This window comes from Rutidosis leptorrhynchoides, chromosome 4 (assembly GCF_046630445.1).
Source record: "Rutidosis leptorrhynchoides isolate AG116_Rl617_1_P2 chromosome 4, CSIRO_AGI_Rlap_v1, whole genome shotgun sequence".
NCBI lineage: Eukaryota > Viridiplantae > Streptophyta > Magnoliopsida > Asterales > Asteraceae > Rutidosis > Rutidosis leptorrhynchoides.
In genome coordinates, this window is record NC_092336.1 from 179186565 (window position 1) to 179212400 (window position 25836).

The 25836-nt window shown below is 32.5% G+C and overlaps 1 protein-coding gene across 1 annotated transcript; it reads left to right on the forward strand.

Annotated features, from left to right (window-relative positions):
* Nucleotides 1–5514: 5514 nt before the first annotated feature.
* On the forward strand, nucleotides 5515–6255 carry LOC139841252 (uncharacterized). Its single transcript, XM_071831480.1, has 2 exons — nucleotides 5515–5790; nucleotides 5893–6255. The coding sequence occupies exons 1-2, from the start codon at nucleotides 5515–5517 to the stop codon at nucleotides 6253–6255; spliced, it is 639 nt and encodes a 212-aa protein (XP_071687581.1).
* The last annotated feature ends 19581 nt before the right edge of the window (nucleotides 6256–25836 follow it).

The following is a 25836-nucleotide window of genomic DNA, read 5'->3' on the forward strand; positions in this document are numbered from 1 at the left end:
CTCCGAAACACATACGCCAATTTTTAGGACTAGCTGGTTACTACAGAAGGTTCATCCAAGACTTTTCCAGAATAGCAAAACCCTTGACTACATTAACGCATAAAGGGAAGAAATTTGAATGGAATGATGAACAAGAGAAAGCGTTTCAGTTATTGAAGAAAGAGCTAACTACGGCACCTATATTGTCATTGCCTGAAGGGAATGATGATTTTGTGATTTATTGTGACGCATCAAAGCAAGGTCTCGGTTGTGTATTAATGCAACGAACGAAGGTGATTGCTTATGCGTCTAGACTATTGAAGATTCACAAGCAAAATTATACGACGCATGATTTGGAATTAGGCGCGGTTGTTTTTGCATTAAAGACTTGGAGGCACTACTTATATGGGGTCAAAAGTATTATATATACCGACCACAAAAGTCTTCAACACATATTTAATCAGAAACAACTGAATATGAGGCAGCGTAGGTGGATTGAATTGTTGAATGATTACGACTTTGAGATTCGTTACCACCCGGGGAAGGCAAATGTGGTAGCCGATGCCTTGAGCAGGAAGGACAGAGAACCCATTCGAGTAAAATCTATGAATATAATGATTCATAATAACCTTACTACTCAAATAAAGGAGGCGCAACAAGGAGTTTATAAAAAAGGGAAATTTAAAGGATGAAATACCCAAAGGATCGGAGAAGCATCTTAATATTCGGGAAGACGGAACCCGGTATAGGGCTGAAAGGATTTGGGTACCAAAATTTGGAGATATGAGAGAAATGGTACTTAGAGAAGCTCATAAAACCAGATACTCAATACATCCTGGAACGGGGAAGATGTACAAGGATCTCAAGAAACATTTTTGGTGGCCGAGTATGAAAGCCGATGTTGCTAAATACGTAGGAGAATGTTTGACGTGTTCTAAGGTCAAAGCTGAGCATCAAAAACCATCAGGTCTACTTCAACAACCCGAAATCCCAGAATGGAAATGGGAAAACATTACCATGGATTTCATCACTAAATTGCCAAGGACTGCAAGTGGTTTTGATACTATTTGGGTAATAGTTGATCGTCTCACCAAATCAGCACACTTCCTGCCAATAAGAGAAGATGACAAGATGGAGAAGTTAGCACGACTGTAGTTGAAGGAAGTCGTCTCCAGACATGGAATACCAATCTCTATTATCTCTGATAGGGATGGCAGATTTATTTCAAGATTCTGGCAGACATTACAGCAAGCATTAGGAACTCGTCTAGACATGAGTACTGCCTATCATCCACAAACTGATGGGCAGAGCTAAAGGATGATACAAACGCTTGAAGACATGCTACGAGCATGTGTTATTGATTTTGGAAACAGTTGGAATCGACATCTACCATTAGCAGAATTTTCCTACAACAACAGCTACCATTCAAGCATTGAGATGGTGCCGTTTGAAGCACTTTATGGTAGAAAGTGCAGGTCTCCGATTTGTTGGAGTGAAGTGGGGGATAGACAGATTACGGGTCCGGAGATTATACAAGAAACTACCGAGAAGATCATCCAAATTCAACAACGGTTGAAAACCGCCCAAAGTCGACAAAAGAGCTACGCTGACATTAAAAGAAAAGATATAGAATTTGAAATTGGAGAGATGGTCATGCTTAAAGTTGCACCTTGGAAAGGTGTTGTTTGATTTGGTAAACGAGGGAAATTAAATCCAAGGTATATTGGACCATTCAAGATTATTGATCGTGTCGGACCAGTAGCTTACCGACTTGAGTTACCTCAACAACTCGCGGCTGTACATAACACTTTCCACGTCTCGAATTTGAAGAAATGTTTTGCTAAAGAAGATCTCACTATTCCGTTAGATGAAATCCAAATCAACGAAAAACTTCAATTCATCGAAGAACCCGTCGAAATAATGGATCGTGAGATTAAAAGACTTAAGCAAAATAAGATACCAATTGTTAAGGTTCGATGGAATGCTCGTAGAGGACCCGAGTTCACCTGGGAGCGTGAAGATCAGATGAAGAAGAAATACCCGCATCTATTTCCAGAAGATTCGTCAACACCTTCAACAGCTTAAAATTTCGGGACGAAATTTATTTAACGGGTAGGTACTGTAGTGACCCAAACTTTTCCATGTTTATATATATTAATTGAGATTTATATTTACATGATTAAATGTTTCCAACATGTTAAGCAATCAAACTTGTTAAGACTTGATTAATTGAAATATGTTTCATATAGACAATTGACCACCCAAGTTGACCGGCGATTCACGAACGTTAAAACTTGTAAAAACGACATGACGATATATATATGGATATACATATGGTTAACATGAGATTATGATAAGTAAGTATCTCCATAAGTATATTAACAATGAGTTATATACATATAAACAAGACTACTAACTTAAGGATTTCGAAACGAGACATATATGTAACGATTATCGTTGTAACGACATTTAAATGTATAAATATCATATTAAGATATATTAATATATCATAATATCATGATAATATAATAATTTAACATCTCATTAGATATAATAAACAATGGGTTAACAACATTAATTGAGATCGTTAACTTAAAGGTTTCAAAACAACACTTACATGTAACGACTAACGATGACTTAACGACTCAGTTAAAATGTATATACATGTAGTGTATTTAGATGTATTAAAATACTTTTGGAAGACTTCAAGACATATATCAAAACACTGATACTTAACGAAAATGGTTACAGTTACTTTCCCATTCTTTTCTTTCATCAAGAATTCTAGTCGTATTTTTACCCGTATTATACACAGCTTCAAAACGTACTTACTATGGGTATATACCAATAGAAACTAGTATGGGATTCCATTCTTGATTATGTCATGTATGACTAATCAATTTTAACTTCTATCATGAGCTATTCAACTAACTAGAACTCCTTTTAACCCCACTCACCACTCACCAATTATCCCTCATCATTCACTCCATTTCACTTCCAATTCTCTTTCTAATTCTCTCTCAACACACCTACACTATTATGAACGTATTTTTCCAGTAGTTAATCATCATCTTCATCAAAAATCACTTCAAGAATCAAGCTATAATCATCATAGGAAGAACACTTCAAGAACACTTCAAAAATCCCTTCAAGTTTACTAATTTACTTCCAAGCTTTCTAATCCATTCCAAGTAATCATCTAAGATCAAGAAACCTTTGTTATATACAGTAGGTTATCTTTCTTATTCAAGGTAATATTCATATTCAAACTTTGATTCAATTTCTATAACTATAAACTATCTTAATTCGAGTAAAAATCTTACTTGAACTTGTTTTTGTGTCATGATCCTACTTCAAGAACTTTCAAGCCATCCAAGATCCTTTGAAGCTAGATCATTTCTTGTCACTTCCAGTAGGTTTACCTACTAAACTTGAGGTAGTAATGATGTTCATAACATCATTCGATTCATATATATAAAACTATCTTATTCGAAGGTTTAAACTCGTAATCACTAGAACATAGTTTAGTTAATTCTAAACTTGTTCGCAAACAAAAGTTAATCCTTCTAACTTGACTTTTAAAATTAACTAAACACATTTTCTATATATATATGATATGCTAACTTAATGATTTAAAACCTGGAAACACGAAAAACACCGTAAAACCGGATTTACGCCGTCGTAGTAACACCGCGGGCTGTTTTGGGTTAGTTAATTAAAAACTATGATAAACTTTGATTTAAAAGTTGTTATTCTGAGAAAATGATTTTTATTATGAACATGAAACTATATCCAAAAATTATGGTTAAACTCAAAGTGGAAGTATGTTTTCTAAAATGGTCATCTAGACGTCGTTCTTTCGACTGAAATGACTACCTTTACAAAAACGACTTGTAACTTATTTTTCCGACTATAAACCTATACTTTTTCTGTTTAGATTTATAAAATAGAGTTCAATATAAAACCATAGCAATTTGATTCACTCAAAATGGATTTAAAATGAAGAAGTTATGGGTAAAACAAGATTGGATAATTTTTCTCATTTTAGCTACGTGAAAATTGGTAACAAATCTATTCCAACCATAACTTAATCAACTTGTATTGTATATTATGTAATCTTGAGATACCATAGACACGTATACAATGTTTCGACCTATCATGTCGACACATCTATATATATTTCGGAACAACCATAGACACTCTATATGTGAATGTTGGAGTTAGCTATACAGGGTTGAGGTTGATTCCAAAATATATATAGTTTGAGTTGTGATCAATACTGAGATACGTATACACTGGGTCGTGGATTGATTCAAGATAATATTTATCGATTTATTTCTGTACATCTAACTGTGGACAACTAGTTGTAGGTTACTAACGAGGACAGCTGACTTAATAAACTTAAAACATCAAAATATATTAAAAGTGTTGTAAATATATTTTGAACATACTTTAATATACATGTATATATTGTTATAGGTTCGTGAATCAACAGTGGCCAAGTCTTACTTCCCGACGAAGTAAAAATCTGTGAAAGTGAGTTATAGTCCCACTTTTAAAATCTAATATTTTTGGGATGAGAATACATCCAGGTTTTATAAATGACTTACAAAATAGACACAAGTACGTGAAACTACATTCTATGGTTGAATTATCGAAATCGAATATGCCCCTTTTTATTAAGTCTGGTAATCTAAGAATTAGGGAACAGACACCCTAATTGACGCGAATCCTAAAGATAGATCTATTGGGCCTAACAAACCCCATCCAAAGTACCGGATGCTTTAGTACTTCGAAATTTATATCATATCCGAAGGGTGTCCCGGAATGATGGGGATATTCTTATATATGCATCTTGTTAATGTCGGTTACCAGGTGTTCACCATATGAATGATTTTTATCTCTATGTATGGGATGTGTATTGAAATATGAAATCTTGTGGTCTATTGTTACGATTTGATATATATAGGTTAAACATATTACTCACCAACATTTTTGTTGACGTTTAAAGGATGTTTATTCTCAGGTGAATATTAAGAGCTTCCGCTGTTGCATACTAAAATAAGGACAAGATTTGGAGTCCTTGTTTGTATGATATTGTGTAAAAACTGCATTCAAGAAATTGATTTCGATGTAACATATTTGTATTGTAAACCATTATGTAATGGTCGTGTGTAAACAGGATATTTTAGATTATCATTATTTGATAATCTACGTAAAGCTTTTTAAACCTTTATTTATGAAATAAAGGTTATGTTTTATTTTAAAAATGAATGCAGTCTTTGAAAAACGTCTCATATAGAGGTCAAAACCTCGCAACGAAATCAATTAATATGGAACGTTTTTAATCAATAAGAACGGGACATTTCAGCTATTTACTGACAGAGCGTCAAGTACTGACGGCGCAGGCGCACGTTTAATCTTGATAAGTCCAGAGGGGGAGGAAGACACTTACGCTTTGCATTTTGCGTTCCCCGCCTCCAATAATGAAGCCGAATACGAGGCGCTTCTGTATGGATAAAAATTGCTGAAAAGATGGGGATAAAAGCCCTCAAAGTCTCGGTTGATTCTCAGCTTGTATCGAATCAAATGAATGGGACGTTTGAAGCTAGGGATCCAGCTATGCAGAAATATCTAAAGTTGGCAGAAGACATGGCCAAAAAATTTGAACGTTTCTCAATCACACAAGTGCCACGGTCTATGAACAAGAAGGCCGATGCGCTAAGTAAACTTGCCACAAGCATGTTCAGCCACTTCACCAAGGACATTTGGGTGGAAGTCCTAAGTCAAAAATCTACTGACGTGGTACAGGTATCGACGCGCTTCGATAATAAATACGCTATACGTATGATCAATTTAACATACAACGCAACCTGGCATATACTAATTTTCTTGCAACATAACGTGTTGCAGGAAGTCGCTCCCATTGATGAGGTTGATACATGGATGAGTCCAATCATCATGTATCTCAAGCACGGTACGCTACCAATTGATGGGGTGGCGGCAAGGAAAATTCGAATGAAAGCACCCTCGTACACGCTAAGGGATGGTATCATGTTTAAAAAATCTTTTACCGCACTGTTATTAAGATGCGTCGGTCCAAATGAGGCGGAAACAATCATAAGGGAAGTACATGAGGGGACTTGTGGTATGCACGCAGGGTTCAGAACCGTTATGGGAAAGATAATGCGGTTGGGGTATTTTTGGCAGTCGATGTATCGTGACACAGAAGAGATTATCAAAGCGTTCGCTTCGTGCCAACGTCACACTCCATAAATTCACATTCCGCCGCACGAGTTGATACCTGTCACGTCCGCTTGGCCCTTCTACAAATGGGCAATTGATTTGGTGGGTTCGTTCCTGGATGGAAAACAATTGGTCGTCGCAATTGATTTCTTTACCAAGTGGGTTGAAGCCAAACCGTTTTGGGGTACCGCACGAAATCGTAAGTGAAAATGGCAAGCAGTTTGCTCATGACCCATTTCACTCTTGGTGCGATGGGCTGAATATCAAACAAACTTTTAGTTTCATTGCTCATCCGCAAGCAAATGGGCAAGTTGAAGTTACCAACAGAGACATCGTCGCAGGGATTAGAGCAAGGTTGGACACGGATAGGAAAGGTTGGGCCGATGAGCTGCCACAAGTCTTGTGGGCATTCCGAACCACACCCAAAGGCAGTAACAGAGAAACACCTTTCAGCCTGGTTTATGGTTTCGAAGCGGTAATACCAGTAGAAATTGTTGTTCCCACCCAGCGCGTCTTAGAGTTCAACAATGAATCTAACGTCATTAGCTTGAAGGAGATTTTGGACCTTTCGGAAGAGAGGCGTGATGTGCTCAGAGGTGTATACGAAATGGTTATATTTTTATTACGAAATACTATTAAATACGATACAATTTTATACAAGTTATTTATTTATTTATATAGTGGATATACCTAAACCTTGCTACAACACTTATAGGCAGTGTACCTAATCGTACAGTAGTGTAGTTTTTAGTAAATCCGGTTCGTTCCACAGGGAGCTAGCCAAGTTTAATGCTATATTATATTTTAAACTATATTTGTATATAAATATATATATAAGTAATATTATTATTATTATAAAAGGGGGATTTTACCGTTTAATGACCGGTTTGTCGATTTTATGTCTTAAGTCGCAGTTAAAACCTAATGTAAAATATTAAAAATAAATATAACTTAATTTAAAGCGTAAAGTAAATGACAATAATTAAAGTGCGATAAATAAAATGACAGTAAATAAAATTGCGATGAAATATGAAATAAAGGAATTATGCTTATTTAAACTTCCGTAATCCTGATGTTTGACGTGTTGATTTTAATTTATTACCATGGGTTAATTGTCCTTTGTCCTGGATTATTCGATATGTCATCTGGTTTTTGTCCATAACAGTCCATCAGTCATAAATATAAAGTGCGAGTGTCCTCGTCAAATTATCCTTATATCCGAAGTCAAATATTCCAACTAATTGGGGACTTAAACTGTAACAAGGTCTTAATACTTTATTTAATAATTACACCAGGATATCGACTGCGTGTAACCCAAGATTTTAATACTTTATTAACAATTATGCCAAGTGTTCTTGTACAAAATTCACCCCTGTTTTAATGAATCCATTGACTATTAATCCATTCCCGTGTCCGGTCAAATGAACGATTATTAGTACTTATAAATATCCCGCCCATCGTGTCCGATCGAGTGTATATGGTTATTTATAGGTACGTCCAATTGTAAATCTTTATATTAAATTAACGAACTATCATTCAATTAAACAAATATAAAGCCCATTAATAGCCCATAGTCTAATTTCCACAAGTGTCGGTCTTTTGTCCAAACCCCAATTATGGTAAAAGGCTCAATAACCCCGTCTTTAATATTTTAGCCCAACATCACGATTACTTCAATTTAAATAAGCATAATAATAACTTAGCTACGAGACATTAATTTAAAAAGGTTGAACATAACTTACAATGAATAATAATAGCGTAGTGTTACACGGACAGAATTTCGACTTACACACATACAACATTTGCTAACATACCCTTATTATTATTAATCTTTAATTAAATTAAAATTATAAATTTTATATACATATATATATATATATATATATATATATATATATATATATATATATATATATATATATCGTGAGAGAGAGTGGATAGAAAAAGAGGTATGAAATTATGCCAAAACACGCAAAATTTATAGGACTTGACCCAACTTTTTGGCTCATGCGATCGCATGAGATTTCTTCTTCCAGGCCATGCGATCGCATGGCCAGCTGGATCAGGCCACATTCTCTTGTTTTCTAGTTTGCCGACGGTTTTAATATATAATATAATATATATATAATTTTAAGAATTAATTATATATTATATTATATTCATGTGCATAGTTGACTTGTAATTTTTGCTCCGTTGCGTCGCGCGTTAAGAGTTGACACGGGTCCTGGTTCCGGATTTTCGAACGTCCTTTCGTACTATTTAATATCTTGTACTTTACGTTTAGCGGCTCGTACTCTTGTAATTTTTAGACGTTTCTCATCAATAATTTGAACTACTCTGATTGTACTTTGTACTTTTTAGCTTTTTGGTCATTCGCGTCTTCAAATCATCGAATCTGTCTTTTGTCTTCACCTTTTATTATTTAAACGAATATCACTTGTAAATAGAACAATTGCAACCAAAAGCTTGTCTTTCTTGAAGGATAATGCCATGAAATATTTGTTCGTTTTTAGCATTATCAAATATTCCCACACTTGAGCGTTGCTTGTCCTCAAGCAATATAGCCTTGAAATAAAAATACTAGAATCACTTCTTTATTCTTCACACTTTGTACATCAGTGATTTCTATACGGCGGTATGAATAATGGTAGTAACGATGTGGTTTACAGTCCCACATGACTATGAAAATTTAGATCCTTTAGGAAATTGGATCTTTATGAAAACATTTGACCTTTTGAAAATTTAATCTAGCTTTTACCTTAGATAAGTTTTCCGGAATAACCCTTCACCGGTGGTTGCGAAATTGTTTTTGTGGGTTATGTGGGTTTCAGATTTGAAAATTTTAGCTTAAAAACTTGCGGTTTTATGTCACCCACTTGCTAACCTTGTATCAGGAAAGCAACACGTCCAGTATACTTGCTCCGTATATTACCTTTCAGTAAACTACCGTTCGGTTGTAAAGGAAAGCGTTGAATAAGCAACTGTTAAGGCAATGTCCCGTGACATGCTTTTGATTATGGTCTATAACGTGTCGGATGCAATTACTATCCTTTGTAGGAGCAATAGTAAAGATCACCCTATAGTTTTTTGGTCTGGCACAAGGTTCTGTCTTCGACCATGTTATGCAACCACCATTCTTACGGTTGACACCCGATTTGGTTCAGGTGACCTAATGAATTCCAGGTGAATTCCTAGGATTTTACGTTCAATGGTAATGAACGCATTAAAAATGGGTTTTCAGAAAATAAATCGGTTTGTAATTTTGATCAAAATATTTTCTCGTTCAAGCTCGAGTTTAGATATCATCGAATTCCATGAGTTTGTAATTCTCAATCTTTAAGGTCAATCCCATGGATTGAGTAATATCAGTCTTAAAAGCTGATTTTTGATCTTTAAGGAGATTATCCTTTCTGGGGATCTGATTCATTAGTCTTTATAAGCTAATTTGCATGGAGCCCCCCCCCATTGTACGAGACAGATCCTCTCATGGTTAGGATAAGTCTGACCACTTGGCGACCCTGTTTGATGCTGAGGTCCGTGGATTTCCAGCTGATTTTCGAGAAAACTTTTCAAGGTTTTTCGTAGACTCTACAACTGGTCTGGACGACAACTTCCTGACCTAAGTCAAGAAGTGCGTGTCTTTTTCGGAAGACTTTACTTCCTTTTAATGATGGAATTGATTCATCGTGTAGATCCATCTTTCTTTCAAATATATTACAATTTTCCGGGTAAAACAGTTAATTTTGTCCAAAACAAAAGTATCTTCAATTATTTGTACAAAGGTATGTGACATATGTTCTAAATAACTTGGTAAATTTTTCCCACACTTGGCTTTTATTTTCCTTTCTTTGCCTTTTTATGTTCCTCTATTCTATTTTAAATGAATTTTAACATTTTGGGTTGTTTCTCAATTTATATCCTTTCCGAGGTAACAATAATTTCGGTGTTAACACCTAGTTTTATCGTTAATAAATATGTATAAACATGATTTTGAATTCATTTATTTGAAAATTTTGAAAAATTTTACTAGAATTGGGTAGTCAGTATATAAGACTAGGGCTGTTCTTTATTATCAGAGAGCACTAGATTCTAATACAACTACTGCGTTACTAGTATTTTTAATGGTAACCAAGTGTTTAAATTTAAAATTTAAAAATCCGAAAGAATTTATCCCCTTCCCACACTTAAGATCTTGCAATGCCCTCATTTGCAAGAAATCAGTAACAAATTAAATTATTGAGGGTGAGTAGCGTAGAAAAATGATTAAATTTTACCAAAGTTTCCAAACATACTGGCATTTGTTTGTTGAATGATAAATGGTGCACATCATTTGTTCATTCCGTCTTGTTGTTATATCACATTTGTTTTTCGTTTTGTTGTCAAAATTAGTAGCTTTTGCTGAACTTAATGCTAGTCTTTGAAAATGCGCTGTTTTACCCTGTTGTGTACAATTGACAATATACATACATACAAATAATAACATGCATGGTAATTTGAAATGGGACTTAACATCCCACTTTCAAATCAAATATGAAATATTAGTACAACATAATAAAAATGTTAAAACTTACATAAAAGTATCACAATATTTATATGTTTTAAACATAAGTAAATAAAAATAATAAAAGATAAAAATCACCAATGGGAACTATATCAATCTGGATAGGGGTTCCAGTTCATGTCGTCGGTCGGGTTCCATGGTTGGTTATAGGTGTACTGATAGGCTTGGTTGGGGTCGTAGAGAGTAAATGGTGGTCGCATATCGGGTTGGTGTGGCAGATAGTAAGCAGGTCGGGTCGGTTCATAGTTATTTGGTACCTGAGGTGATACCTGGCTCATGATCTGATGCTGATGATAGTGCCATCTATCATGCTGTCGTTGCCTAGAATGCTCGTACACATTCTCGGCGTGCCACTGCTCGAACTGACTATGCCTAGCCTCGTTTATCATTTCTACCTCATCTATACGCTGGTAAACGTCAGTAACAGCCTCCCTAATGACATCCCTAATGTCATCTGGTTCCTCCATTTCTCTACCTGTGGATGACGACCCTCATATAGTACTGCCTGATTGCGTCTGCTCTTTAATACCTTTGCACCCTGATAGACCCACAATCCTAAAGTCTTAACCTGTTCCCTACATACCATCAGTGGACCCCCTTGATCCCTATCTACACCCAAATACTCTCCAATGAGAGTAACAAAAATACCTCCTCCTATTATTCCCCGGTCCTGTATTCCTTCTACCATTTTGGACAGATAAAAACTAACACAGTAGAGGATATTAACAAAGCTTCTAGTGTTTCAAATACACTTAAGGTAAAATAAATCGTGTTGAGTCACTTTCTCCTTGTTGTTACCTCTTTGTGTAATCGAATTAGCTAAAAATCTATGTATAATACGAAGCTCGGCTTTGTTAATATCTAAATAGGAGTGTCTTCCTCCCCGCGTAAAAACATTATAATTTGACATACGCCTCCAGACGACGTCAGCGTCAAAATTCCTATCTACCCTTTCACCATGATAAATCAAATTTGTACAATTAGGTAGTAGTAATTCACCAGGAGTGTAAATCTGTAAAGCCCTGGCCATGTCCAGCATGGACATCCTATACATCCTACGGCCAAGTAAAAATCTAAGAAAATTCCTATCGTCTAACCTAACTACATCCGCATCAAGTGATATAGTACTCATTAGCTAAACACACCACTCCTTATATACAGGCCTATGAATGGTGAATAAACATTCCCAATCGAGAAAAGAAGAGTTACCATACCTTTGGATCTGATGCTGCCTAACTGAGTTAGCTAGTTGGACCCTTTCCAAAGGCTCCCAATCGATTACCCTCGGTACTTCTACATTTTTCAGTACCAATTTAAATTTGTTACTTTGATACGTCGGGTAATCTCTCCAGCTTCGATCAAATCTCAAATTGGGATGCAACTGTTCTTCATGAATCGTTGGGTGTTCTATTATTGGATGAATCGGAAATTGTACGTAGGTATTAACATATTCTTGTTGCGGATCATAATACGGTATGTGTTGATCATTATGATATTGTTGTCCCTGTTGTTGTTCCTGTTCAGGTTCTGGTTCATATTGCATTTCTGGTTCAGGTTCGTTTTCAGGTTGTCTGGATGATGATCCACCGCCAGATTCGGTATATTTCTGCAAAACACATTAAACACAAAATTTGTACTTCCAAATATGCATTAGTGTTAGCAAAATAACAACTTGAAACAATTACAATGACATGTTTAATCCATATTAAACTCATGCTCATTTTCATATTTTTATCAATTCTACACTTTTTCAAATAAGCATATATGAAAATGTTTACAAAGTTCATAAGCATTCTACTCAAATAACATGTCAAAATAATCATTACTAGCAATATTTACATCAATTTAATCAAGTTCATGAATTTTAGACTTAAAAAGTCCACTTTAATCCTCAAAAATCATGTTTAGGATCAAAGTTTGGATCATTTAGCTACCTAAACATGTTACACTACTTAATTTAGCAATAATTCATGACAAAAATCGGCCATAACCCGTTTATATCAAAAAGTCCCAAATTGCTCAAGAACATAAACCCTATATTTCTAAAAATTTTGAAGTTTAAGGCTTCAAATCATGTTAAATAGCATCAATCTAGGTTATACATGCATAATATACTAACAATTTAACTCTAATTACACTAGAAATTAAGAAAATTAAATTAGGTAAAAATTAACTCAAGAACACTAAAACTGAAAATTTAAAGAGTTTAGGGGTGAAATTTTTACCTTTTTGCCTCCCCATCTGAAGAAAGACATGATTGTAGCAAGAAATTTGGTTGATTTTGATGAAAAATTGGTGATTTTAGGGGTGAATTGGGAGTGTGTTCGTGTATGTGTGTGTTAAGAGTGAAGACGGAGAGCAGCGAGCTGGGTATTTGATTCTGACCAGAATTCGGTCCCCATGCGACCGCATGGTTTTGAAGCACAAACCTCATGCGATCGCATGGGGTTATTTTCTTTTTTTTATATATAAAAACCTTTAACTAATAAAACATAAATTAATAAATTTTAAAAATTTGTTTCTTTTAAGAATGAGGGCGTTTCGGATCGTTGTCCTAGTCCGTCTCTCGACAAAATTTTAAAATTTGTCACTTTTTAAGCGTCGTTTTAAAAGCAAAAATTTTTGGGTTTTTTTTTTATGTTTTTGGCAAACTTAAATTCAATAAGATTAAAAATAATGATAATAAAATTTCTCGTCCCTCCCTTGGGTAAAGCAATTTCGGTTCAACGACATAGTCTTCAACTCACGACGAATTTTAAATATCAAATTTTTAACTTAATGAAATAAAGTAAATTTTTGTTTTTAAATTCACACCAAACTTAAATTTAAAATGCATAAAATTAAAAATTCATATAAATATAATTAATATTTTTATACATTAATTTTACAAACTTATATTGAAAATATTAAAATATTTAAAATATTTAAAAGCTTAAATACATTGATTTATAAAAATTTACAATAATAATTTAATATTTATATATTAATTTTAAAAAACAAGGTAAAAATTAAAATTAAAAATCTTTTTGGTCTTTTATCCCACTTTAATCAATCAAATATTATCAAAAATATACGCCCCTCTTTTCAGTAAAGTAATTTCGGTTCTATAACCTAGTTTTACTCATGACGAATTTTTGAAATATTTTGGGTTGATTGATTAAAGATATTTATACCTTTAGAATAAACGGTAAATTTCGCAGTGATGTAATAAATTTTTGTACGATATCAATAATTTCGGTTTCGCATACCTAATTTTATTGAATATCAATTTAATACTTTATAGCGAACGATTCAGCGTTTATTATCAAAAGGTTAAAAGCAATAAATAAAAACAAATAAAAACTGTACATACTTACCTGTGAGAAAGAATTCTCAGAGACAAGAATTCTCAGAGACCTGCTTTAGCGGACTCATAGGAGAGTCGTGTGATTTGGTTTTCCATAGCTATATAAGCGTAACCTCAATTCTTCAATATTTTTTCTTCTAAACATATGAAAGGTCCTTCTCTGCATAGAGTAACAAATTCGGTATTTGAATATGTTTGATTGTTTGAACATTTACCTTCGTGTGACCATTTTTCGCATTTATAACATCTTTAAAGTTGTCGTGCTCTTCTTTTTGTTGCGGATTTTGATTTTCCTTTTCCAAAATGTATCTTATGATGATCTTTTCTGAGTTATTTCCTCACATCGTCCATTTTGCCTCTTATAAATGATACCACTTCACTCGGGAGTGTGTCATTATTACGTTTAGTAATCATAGCGTGTAGTAGTAGACCATGGTTCAGATCAAAGGAATTCTTCATCTCGTAAAACCTAAAAAAATAAAAATTCAGAATGGAGGGAGAAGACTAGTTCTTTAGGGTCTGCTAGGGAAAGACCATTCGGATTCCATTCTCGAGAACTACACGAAAACAGAATATCTAACTCTAACAGAAATACATATTACCCTAAAAAGATTCAAATCTTCCCACACTTAGTTAGCTGTGGTATCAAAATTGTGATTAACTTCATCTTCAACTTCCATTGGATTATCTATGTAACGTTTAACTCGGTGACCATTAACCTTAAATTCAATCCCATTTGAATTTATTAATTCTATTGTTCCATATGGGAAAACTCTTTTGACTATGAATGGTCCAGACCATCTAGATTTCAATTTTCCAGGAAATAGCTTGAATCGTGAATTGAAAAGAAGGACTATGTCTCCTTCTTTAAATTCTTTTGAACTTTTGATTCTTTTATCATGCCATTTTTTCGTTCTTTCTTTATAGATTAACGAATTTTCATATGCTTCATGTCTTAATTCTTCTAATTCGTTTAGTTGACTTAATCATAAACGTCCGGCTTCATGTAAATCAAGATTACATGTCTTTAAAGCCCAAAATGCTTTGTGCTCAATTTCTAATGGAAGGTGACATGCTTTTCCGTAAACGAGTTTGGAAGGTGTGGTTCCAATTGGAGTTTTGTAGGCTGTTCTAAAAGCCCATAATGCATCCTCCAATTTCATGGACCATTCCTTCGGATTTGATCCTACGGTTTTCTCTAGAATACGTTTTAATGCTCGGTTGGTATTGATGTTATGCGAGGCGTATATGAAATAGCTTATATTTTACTAGGAAATACTATTAAATATGATACAATTTTACACAAGATATTTATTTATTTATAGAATAGATATACCTAAACCTTGCTACAACACTTATAGGCAGTGTACCTAATCGTACAGTAGTGTAGTTTTTAGTAAGTCCGATTCGTTCCACAGGGAAATCTTTTAAACAAAGCTTAACGCTATATTAGTTTTAATTAATAAAAATACAAATATATATAAGCAATATTATTATTATAAAAAGGGGGTTTTTACCGTTTAATGACCGATTTATCGATTTTTAAAACTTTAGTCGCAGTTAAAACCGAATGTAAAATATTAAATAAATAAAAGACTTAATTTAAAGCGTAAAATAAATAACGATAATGAAATTGCAATAAATAAAAGTGCGATGAAATAAAATTGCGATAATTAAAAAGTGCGATAATTAAAAGTGCAATTAAATACAATTACAATAAATAAAAATGTGATAATTAGAAGTGCAATTAAATATGAAAATAAAGGAATTATGCTTATTTAAACTTCCGTAATCATGATGTTTGACGTGTTGATTTTAGTTTATTCCCATGGGTTAATTGTTCTTTGTTCTGGATTATTTAATATGTCCGTCTGGTTTTTGTCCACAACAGTCCATCAGTCATAAATATAAAGTGCGAGTGTCCTCGTCAAATTATCCTTATATCCGAAGTCAAATATTCCAACTAATTGAGGACTTAAACTGTAACAAGGTCTTAATACTTTGTTTAATAATTACACCAGGATATCGACTGCGTGTAACCCAAGGTTTTAATTCTTTGTTAACAATTATGCCAAGTATCCTTGTACATAATTTCACCCTTGTTTTAATAAGTCTATTAACTATTAATCCATTCCCATGTCCGGTTAAATGAACGATTATTCGTACATATAAATATCCCGCCCATCATGTTCGATCGAGTGTATGTGGTTATTTATAGGTACGTCCAATTGTAAATCTTTATATTAAATTTAACAAACTATCATTTAGTTAAACAAATATAAAGCCCATTAATAGCCCATAGTCTAATTTTCACAAGTGTCGTTCTTTTGTCCAAACCCCAATTATGGTACAAAACCCAATTACCCAATTTTAGTATTTTAGCCAAACATCACGATTACTTCGGCATTAAATAAGCATAATAATAACTTAGTTACGAGACATTAATTTTAAAAAGGAGGACATAACTTACATTGATTATTTATCGCGTAGTGTTACACGGACAGAATTTTGACTTCAAAACCCGTAAAATAACCTTAACATAACCCAAACTAACTAATATAAAACTAACCTATACTATATATATATATATATATATATATATATATATATATATATATATATATATATATATATATATATATATATATATATATATATATATATATATATATATATATATATATATATATATATATATATTATTATCACAAAGGGAGTATTATTTAATTTTTTTTTTTTTGTGTAAAACTCGGCAGAAGCTCGTTGCATTTATTGGACATTTCTGATTTTGGCTACTCCGCGAGTGCGGAGGTTTAAGCCTTCACAGCTCCGCGAGTGCAAAGTTCCCTGGGCCAGCTCACCAATTTTTGGCCATTTGCTTGTGGATGTTTTATTTAAATATATATAATATATAAATAATTTATATAATTATTTAAATATTATATTATATTCTTGTGCATAGTTGAGTCATAATTTTTAGTCTGTTGCGTCGGGCGTTGATAGTTGGCTCAGGTCCTGGTTCCAGATTTTCGAACGTCCTTTCGTATAATTTAATATCTTGTACTTTGCGTTCCGCAACTTGTACTCTTGTCATTTTTAGACGTTTCTTATCAATAAATTGAACCACTTGGATTATATCTTGTACATTTGAGCTTTTTGGACGGTTTTGTCTTCGAATCTTCGTTTTCGCCTTTTGTCTTCGTACTTATTTAATTAAACGAATATTACTTGAAAATAGAACAATTGCAACTGAAAACTTTACATATTGGAAGGATATTGCTACTAAATATATGTTCATTTGGAGCACTATCAAATATCCCCACACTTGAACGTTGCTTGTCCTCAAGCAATACAGAACTTGAAATTAAATCACACGAATCACTTCTTTATTCTTCACACTTTATACATCAGTGATTTTGATACGGCGGTATAAACAATGATAGTAACGGTGTGGTTTACAGTCCTACATGACTATTAAAAATTTAGATCCTTTAAGGAAATTGGATCTTTATGAAAACATTTGATCTTTTGAAAATTCAATCTAGCTTTTACCCTAGAAAAGTTTTCCGGAATAACCCTTCACCGGTGTTTGCAAAATATTTTTGTGGGTTTTGTGGGTTTCAGATTTGAAAATTTTAGCTCAACACTTGCGGTTTTGTGTTACCCACTTGCTAACCTTGTATTTAGGAAAGCAACACGTCCAGTTTACTTGTCCCGTATATTACCTTTCGGTAAACTACCGTCCGGTTGTAAAGGAAAGCGAGGAACAAGCAACTGTTAAGCCAATGTCTAATGACATGCATTTGATTATGGTCCAAAAACGTGTCGGATGCTATTACTATCCTTTGTAGGAGCAATAGTGAAGATCATCCTATGATTTTTCGGTCTGGCACAAGGTCCTGTCTTCGACCATGCTATGCAACCACCGTTCTTACGGTTGACACCCGATTTGGTTCAGATGACCTAATGAATTCCAGGTGAATTCCTAGGATTTTACGTTCAATGGTAATGAACGCATTGAAAATGGGTTTTCAGAAAACAAATCGGTTTTAATTTTGATCAAAATATTTTCTCGTTCAAGCTCGAGTTTAGATATCATCGAATTCTATGAGTTTGTAATTCTCAATCTTTAAGGTCAATCTCAAGGATTGAGTAATATCAGGCTTAAAAGCTGATTTTTAATCTTTAAGGAGATTATCCTTTCTGGGGGTCTGATTCATTAGTCTTATCAAGCTAATTTGCACGGCGCCCTCCCCATTTTACAAGACAGATCCTCTCATGGTTAGGATAAGTCTGACCACATGGCGACCCTGTTTGATGCTGAGGTCCGTGGATTTCCTGCTGATTTTAGAGATGACTTTTCTAGATTTTTCGTCAACCTACAGCTGGTCTGGACGATAACTTCTTGACCTAAATCAAGAAGCGCGTGTCTTTTCTGGAAGACTTTACTTCCTTTTAATGATGGAATTGAATTATCGTGTAGATCCATCTATTCTTTCAAAAGTATTACAATAAATCGGGTAAAACAGTTAGTTTAGTCCGAAACAAAAGCACCTGCAATAACTTTACAGAAACATGTGATAGATAGTTTTTAATTGAATAACTTGGTACATTCTCCCCACACTTGGCTTTTTTCATGCGTCTTTTTATATCTTAATAAATAAATTCAAGCGTTTTAGTTGTTTCTCAATTTATGTCCTCTTTTTAGGGTAACAATAATTTCGGTATTAACACCTAGTTTTATCGTTCATAAATATGTATAAACATGATTTTGAATTCATTTAGTTGAAAAATTTTAAAATTTTCACAATATTTAGAAAATAAGCCAAGTATAAAACCGAGAGAATTTATAACCCTTCCCCACACTTGAGATCATGCAATGCCCTCATTTGCATGAAATCAGACTCTAATTATAAATTCATGAGGGTGATTAGTGTAGAAAAGTGATTGAAAATACCCAGTTTGTAATTACAAAGCTTGTCGAATGATAGATGGCGCGCCTCATCGTTCATTCCTTCTTGTTTTATCACACATGTTTTTCTTCAAAAACGGTTGCTTTTCTGAACTGTTATCTAATATTTGAAAATACGTCTTTACCCTAACTCATCATGCATTTTTATTAACGAGTTATGCACTAACCCAAACCCCAAATTTAACGTTAAGTGGAGTTAGACTTCCCCACACTTAGCTGACAACATTTGAAGTCGGTAGAATAAGTTCCACGAATTAAAATAGTGAGCCAGTTATTTACATCTCGGGTGGTGTATAATATATCAATGGGTTTAAAGTTTAGAATCACCCGATTGTCACTACTTAATTCTTTTTTAAGTGTAGCTTTTAGTAAATGGATATGTCTCTTTTCTGGTTCTTGGTCAAATGGATCGTTATACACTGACATACATACTATAGGGTGGACAATTCCTAATATTTCCTTCTGTTCATTCTCGGGATCAAAGGTTTCACCTTTATTACCCAATTGGGTGAAATTCGAGGTGTCAATATCTATTACAGCTCGTAGTTCATCTTCGATGGACGACTCGTCTATTGAGAATATTGGGTTGGAAGGTTGTGGAATGGTGAATTTCGGGATCGAAGTAGATTCTTCTTCATTAACGGTACTTATCGGTCCCACTACTTTGGTCTCGGGGGTAAAATTTTCAACGTTATCGTTTTCCCAAGAGTACCAATTTGTCACCCTTACTTCTTCTTCATTCATTGATTGATCGATGATTTCGTCGGTAGAGGCTAATGTGTCGATATGTTGTGAAATTGGTAAAGCTGAATAAAAAGTATCATCGGGATAATTGGTGATTTCGGAGCTCTCGAATTCATCAAAATTCGATGATATGAGATTTACTTGCACACGACTCCTCAGATCAACAGGTGTGTAATCTGATAGATTTTCAGCTTGCCGATTTACAAACTCTCTCATTTGTTCATTTTGAGCATCAAGTTCTTCGAGTTTGATTTTCATATAATCTAAAGAATTTTCAGGCACATAATTTTCCTCGTCTTCTGGTTGTTGAGTTTGAATATATTCTTGTGAATAATTCCAATTTGAATTGTATTCCTCATAATCATTCCATTCAGGTTCTATGGGTGCATAATTTTCCATAGGAACGAAATAATAACATTCCCATGTTGAGTGATAATCTCCACAGATTTCACAACCAGTTATTGTTTCGTCATTCGTGATCCAAGATTGACCGAACGAACTGTCATCAACGCCCGTTTGAGAGTATTGATTAAATTGATTTCGGATGTCATAAAGAGTTTCCAAAATATTCTCGAGATTTTCCATAATGCGCTTATTACCAAATTTTAGCTACAATGTGGTGCATTTACTAATTATCCTATTAGTTATAAAACTAAAAATTATATAAGTTATCAAATTAATAGACTTTTTTGATTTTGCCCACGTTTCGAATAGCCAATAGATGCAGCAGGTAGCCAGGACCCTTTAAATCGGAAGCCCACAACTCGCCACTAACAAATCCAACTATTACTACGAACCAGAAAATTTGGATGTCTATCAATTTAACCGCTTAAAATAATTTTTCGATTGGAATTTTAGAGAATAAATAGAAAATCTATGTCCTAAAAACTAGCGTGTCGAGAAATAAGAAAGAAAAAGATTACGCGTCGAAAAAAACGTTGAAAAATAAAAAAAAGAAAGTAGCGCGTCTAAACTTAAAAAGGCACTAAAAATTAAAAGTTAAAAGTTGCGTCTAAAAATATTAAAGCTTAAAAGAAATACTATATCCCAAATGGCAATAACTTAAAAAGGAACTAAAAACTAAAAACGGTGTCGCAAAATTCTAAAGCACCTAGATCTTAGTCTAAAGAAAAAGAACTTAAGGGATTTTACGGCAAAGCCTAAAAATCTAGAAATAAAAATAACTATGGCAAATACTATATTTAAAACTAAGTACGAACGATAAAAAAAATACAAAATATGCTAAAACAAATAAAAAGATACAAAATATAAAAATAAACTTAAAGTTTATAAAATTATAATTTTTATAAAAATATTATTTTTATATTATTTATTTTATAAAAGTATTAATTTTGTAAATTAATAAAACTAATTAAACTAAATAAACAAATTAATTAAAACTTAAAACAAATTAATTAAATATTTAAAACCTAATTAGGGTTAATAATAATAATTATTATTATTAATAAAACCCTAAACTGTAATTAATGCGTACTATGTTTGACCTGTCAGAGGACCTCCGCGAGTGCGGTTAGTCCCAGTTTAAAAGCTCCACGAGTCGCGGAGGGTTCAGTTTCAGCTGAGAAATGTTCGATTTTTATGCAGGTTCAGATTTTTTTATCTTTTTTTTATTTTTTTACTTTTTCTGTTTTTCTGTTTTATAAAATATAAAAAATATAAATATAACTTAAATAAAAATTTAATTTTAAAACTAAAATAAAAATACTTATTTACTTTATAAATATTATAAACTCTTAAAAATATAAATATATTATTTTTTTTCTTTTTGTATTTTTATATTTTTATTATTTTTAAAACTTATATTTTTATAAAAAGAACTTAACAAAAACTTTTATAAAAACTTTTTTTTTAGCGTTGCGCTTTCGGCGTTTAACTTCCCCGGCAGCGGCGCCAAAAATACTTGATGTTATGCGAGGCGTATATGAAATAGCTTATATTTTACTAGGAAATACTATTAAATATGATACAATTTTACACAAATTATTTATAGAATGGATATACCTAAACCTTGCTACAACACTTATAGGCAGTGTACCTAATCGTACAGTAGTGTAGTTTTTAGTAAGTCCGGTTCGTTCCACAGGGAAATCTTTTAAACAAAGCTTAACGCTATATTAGTTTTAATTAATAAAAATACAAATATATATAAGTAATATTATTATTATAAAAAGAGGGGTTTTTACCGTTTAATGACCGGTTTGTCAATTTTTAAAACTTTAGTCGCTGTTAAAGCCGAATGTAAAATATTAAATAAATAAAAGACTTGATTTAAAGCGTAAAAAAAATAACGATAATGAAATTGCAATAAATAAAAGTGCGATGAAATAAAATTGCGATAATTAAAAAAGTGCGATAATTAAAAGTGCAATTAAATACAATGACAATAAATAAAAATGTGATAATTAGAAGTGCAATTAAATATGAAAATAAAGGAATTATGCTTATTTAAACTTCCGTAATCATGATGTTTGACGTGTTGATTTTAGTTTATTCCCATGGGTTAATTGTTCTTTGTCCTGGATTATTTAATATGTCCGTCTGGTTTTTGTCCACAACAGTCCATCCGTCATAAATATAAAGTGCGAGTGTCCTCGTCAAATTATCCTTATATTCGAAGTCAAATATTCCAACTAATTGGGGACTTAAACTGTAACAAGGTCTTAATACTTTGTTTAATAATTACACCAGGATATCGACTGCGTGTAACCCAAGGTTTTAATATTTTGTTAACAATTATGCCAAGTATCCTTGTACATAATTTCACCCTTGTTTTAATAAGTCTATTAACTATTAATCCATTCCCGTGTCCGGTTAAATGAACGATTATTTGTACATATAAATATACCGCCCATCGTGTCCGATCGAGTGTATGTGGTTATTTATAGGTACGTCCAATTGTAAATCTTTATATTAAAATTAACAAACTATCATTTAGTTAAACAAATATAAAGCCCATTAATAGCCCATAGTCTAATTTCTACAAGTGTCGTTCTTTTGTCCAAACCCCAATTATGGTACAAAACCCAATTACCCAATTTTAGTATTTTAGCCAAACATCACGATTAATTCGGCATTAAATAAGTATAATAATAACTTAGTTACGAGACATTAATTTTAAAAAGGAGGACATAACTTACATTGATTATTTATCGCGTAGTGTTACACGGACAGAATTTTGACTTCAAAACCCGTAAAATAACCTTAACATAACCCAAACTAACTAATATAAAACTAACCTATATGATAATGCTAAAAACGAACATATATTTCATAGCATTATTCCTCAAGAAAGACAAGCTTTTAGTTGCAATTGTTCTATTTACAAGTGATATTCGTTTAAATAATAAAAGGTGAAGACAAAAGACAGATTCGACGAATTGAAGACGCAAACGACCAAAAAGCTCAAAAGTACAAAAGACAATCAAAAAGGTTCCAATTATTGATAAGAAACGTCTCAAAATTACAAGAGTACAAGATTCAAAACGCAAAGTACAAAATATAAAATTGTACGCAAGGACGTTCGAAAATCCGGAACCGGGACCAGAGTCAACTCTCAACGCTCGATGCAACGGACTAAAAATTACAAGTTAACTATGTATATCAATATAATATAATATATAATTAATTATATTAATTATATATATATTATATTTATAAATAAACCGTCGGCAGAGAAAGACTCCAAAGTGTGAGCTGGAATCTCAAACTCCGCGACTCGCGGAGTTTGAAGGCAAAATATGCCGCGAGTCGCGGAGCCCCAAAAATCAACTCTGGCTATAAAGCCAACCGAATTCTGATCAAAATCATCATCTTTTTCTTCTCTTATCATACGTAAAATTTATATATATATATATAATTTATATTTTAATTTTAATTATAATTCTAATAATAAGGGTATGTTAGCGAATGTTGTAAGGGTGTAAGTCGAAATTCTGTCCGTGTAACGCTACGCTATTTTTAATCATTGTAAGTTATGTTCAACCTTTTTATATTAATGTCTCGTAGCTAAGTTATTATTATGCTTATTTAAAATGAAGTAATCATGATGTTGGGCTAATTACTAAAATTGGGTAATTGGGCTTTGTACCATAATTGGGGTTTGGACAAAAGAACGACACTTGTGGAAATTAGACTATGGGCTATTAATGGGCTTTATATTTGTTTAACTAAATGAAAGTTTGTTAATGTTAATATAAAGATTTACAATTGGGCGTCCCTATAAATTACCATATACACTCAATCGGACACGATGGGCGGGGTATTTATATGTACGAATAATCATTCATTTAACCGGACACGGGAATGGATTAATAGCCACTAGAATAATTAAAACAGGGGTGAAATTACATTCAAGGGTAATTGGTGTAATTGTTAACAAAGTAGTAAAACCTTGGTTTACACGCAGTCGATAACCTGGTGTATTCATTAAACAAAGTATTAAAACCTTGTTACAATTCGAATCCCCAATTAGTTGGAATATTTAACTTCGGGTATAATAATAATTTGACGAGGACACTCGCACTTTATATTTATGACTGATGGACTGTTATGGACAAAAACCAGACGGACATATTAAATAATCCAGGACAAAGGACAATTAACCCATGGGCATAAAACTAAAATCAACACGTCAAACATCATGATTACGGAAGTTTAAATAAGCATAATTCTTTTATTTCATATTTAATTTCCTTTATTTTATATTTAATTGCACTTCTAATTATCGCACTTTTATTTATTGTTATTTAATCGCACTTTTAATTATCGTACTTTTTAATTATCGCAATTTTATTTTATCGCACTTTTATTATTCGCAATTTCATTATCGTTATTTACTTTACGCTTTAATTTAAGTCTTGTATTTATTTTATATTTTACATTAGGTTTTAACTGCGACTAAAGTCTTAAAATCGACAAACCGGTCATTAAACGGTAAAAACCCCCCTTTATAATAATAATATTACTTATATATATATTTGTATTTTTATAAAAGTAAACTAATATAGCGTTGAGCTTTGTTTAAAGATTTCCCTGTGGAACGAACCGGACTTACTAAAAACTACACTACTGTACGATTAGGTACACTGCCTATAAGTGTTGTAGCAAGATTTAAGTATATCCATTCTATAAATAAATAAATATCTTGTGTAAAATTGTATCGTATTTAATAGTTTTTCCTAGTAAAATATAAACTATTTTATATACACCTCGCATAACATCAAGTATTTTTGGCGCCGCTGCCGGGGACACTCTTAAACGCCGGAAGCGCAACGCTAATATAAAAAAAAAAAAAGATTTTTAGCTTACTTTTATTAAAAGTCGTTTTTGTAAAAATACGTTTTAATTATTCAAAAATATAAAAAGAAAAACAAAAATATATGTATTTTTAAGATTTTGTTAAATATTTAAGTTTTATAAGTTTCTTTATTTTTATTTTAGTTTATAAAAATATAAGTTTTATTTTAAAATCTTTTATTTATTTAAAAACAGAAAACAGAAAATAAAAAAAAATAAATAAAGAAAAACGCGTAAAAATTCAAACCTGTCAGCTGAATTCTGGAACCCCGCGACTCGCGGGGTTTGATGCAATAAATGCCGCGACTCGCGGAGCCTTTCTGACAGGCGACAAAAAACCCTAATCCTGCATTAATTACGGGTATTAATTAATTATTATTATTATTTAAACCTAATTATTATTATTATTATTATTATTAGTTTTATTTTTATTTTTACTTTTTATTTAATTTATGTATTTAGTATTAATTAGTTTTATTAAATTGTAAAATTAGTAGTTTTATTAAAAAAATAATATAAAAATAATATTTTTATAAAAATTGTACTTTTTACAACTTTTTGTATATTTTTATATTTTGTCCCTTTTTAATCGTTTTAGCGTAATATTTGTATTTTTAGCTCATAATTAATTTTAAATTTAGTTTTTGCCATAGTTATTTTTACTCCTAGATT

What these genes read in the sequence shown, in the direction of transcription:
- LOC139841252 (XM_071831480.1), top strand. Translation starts at nt 5,515, where the DNA reads ATGGGGATAAAAGCCCTCAAAGTCTCGGTTGATTCTCAGCTTGTATCG. An exon ending in AATCTACTGACGTGGTACAG is followed by an intron (nt 5,791 to 5,892) that starts GTATCGACGCGC and finishes AACGTGTTGCAG; the next exon opens with GAAGTCGCTCCCATTGATGA.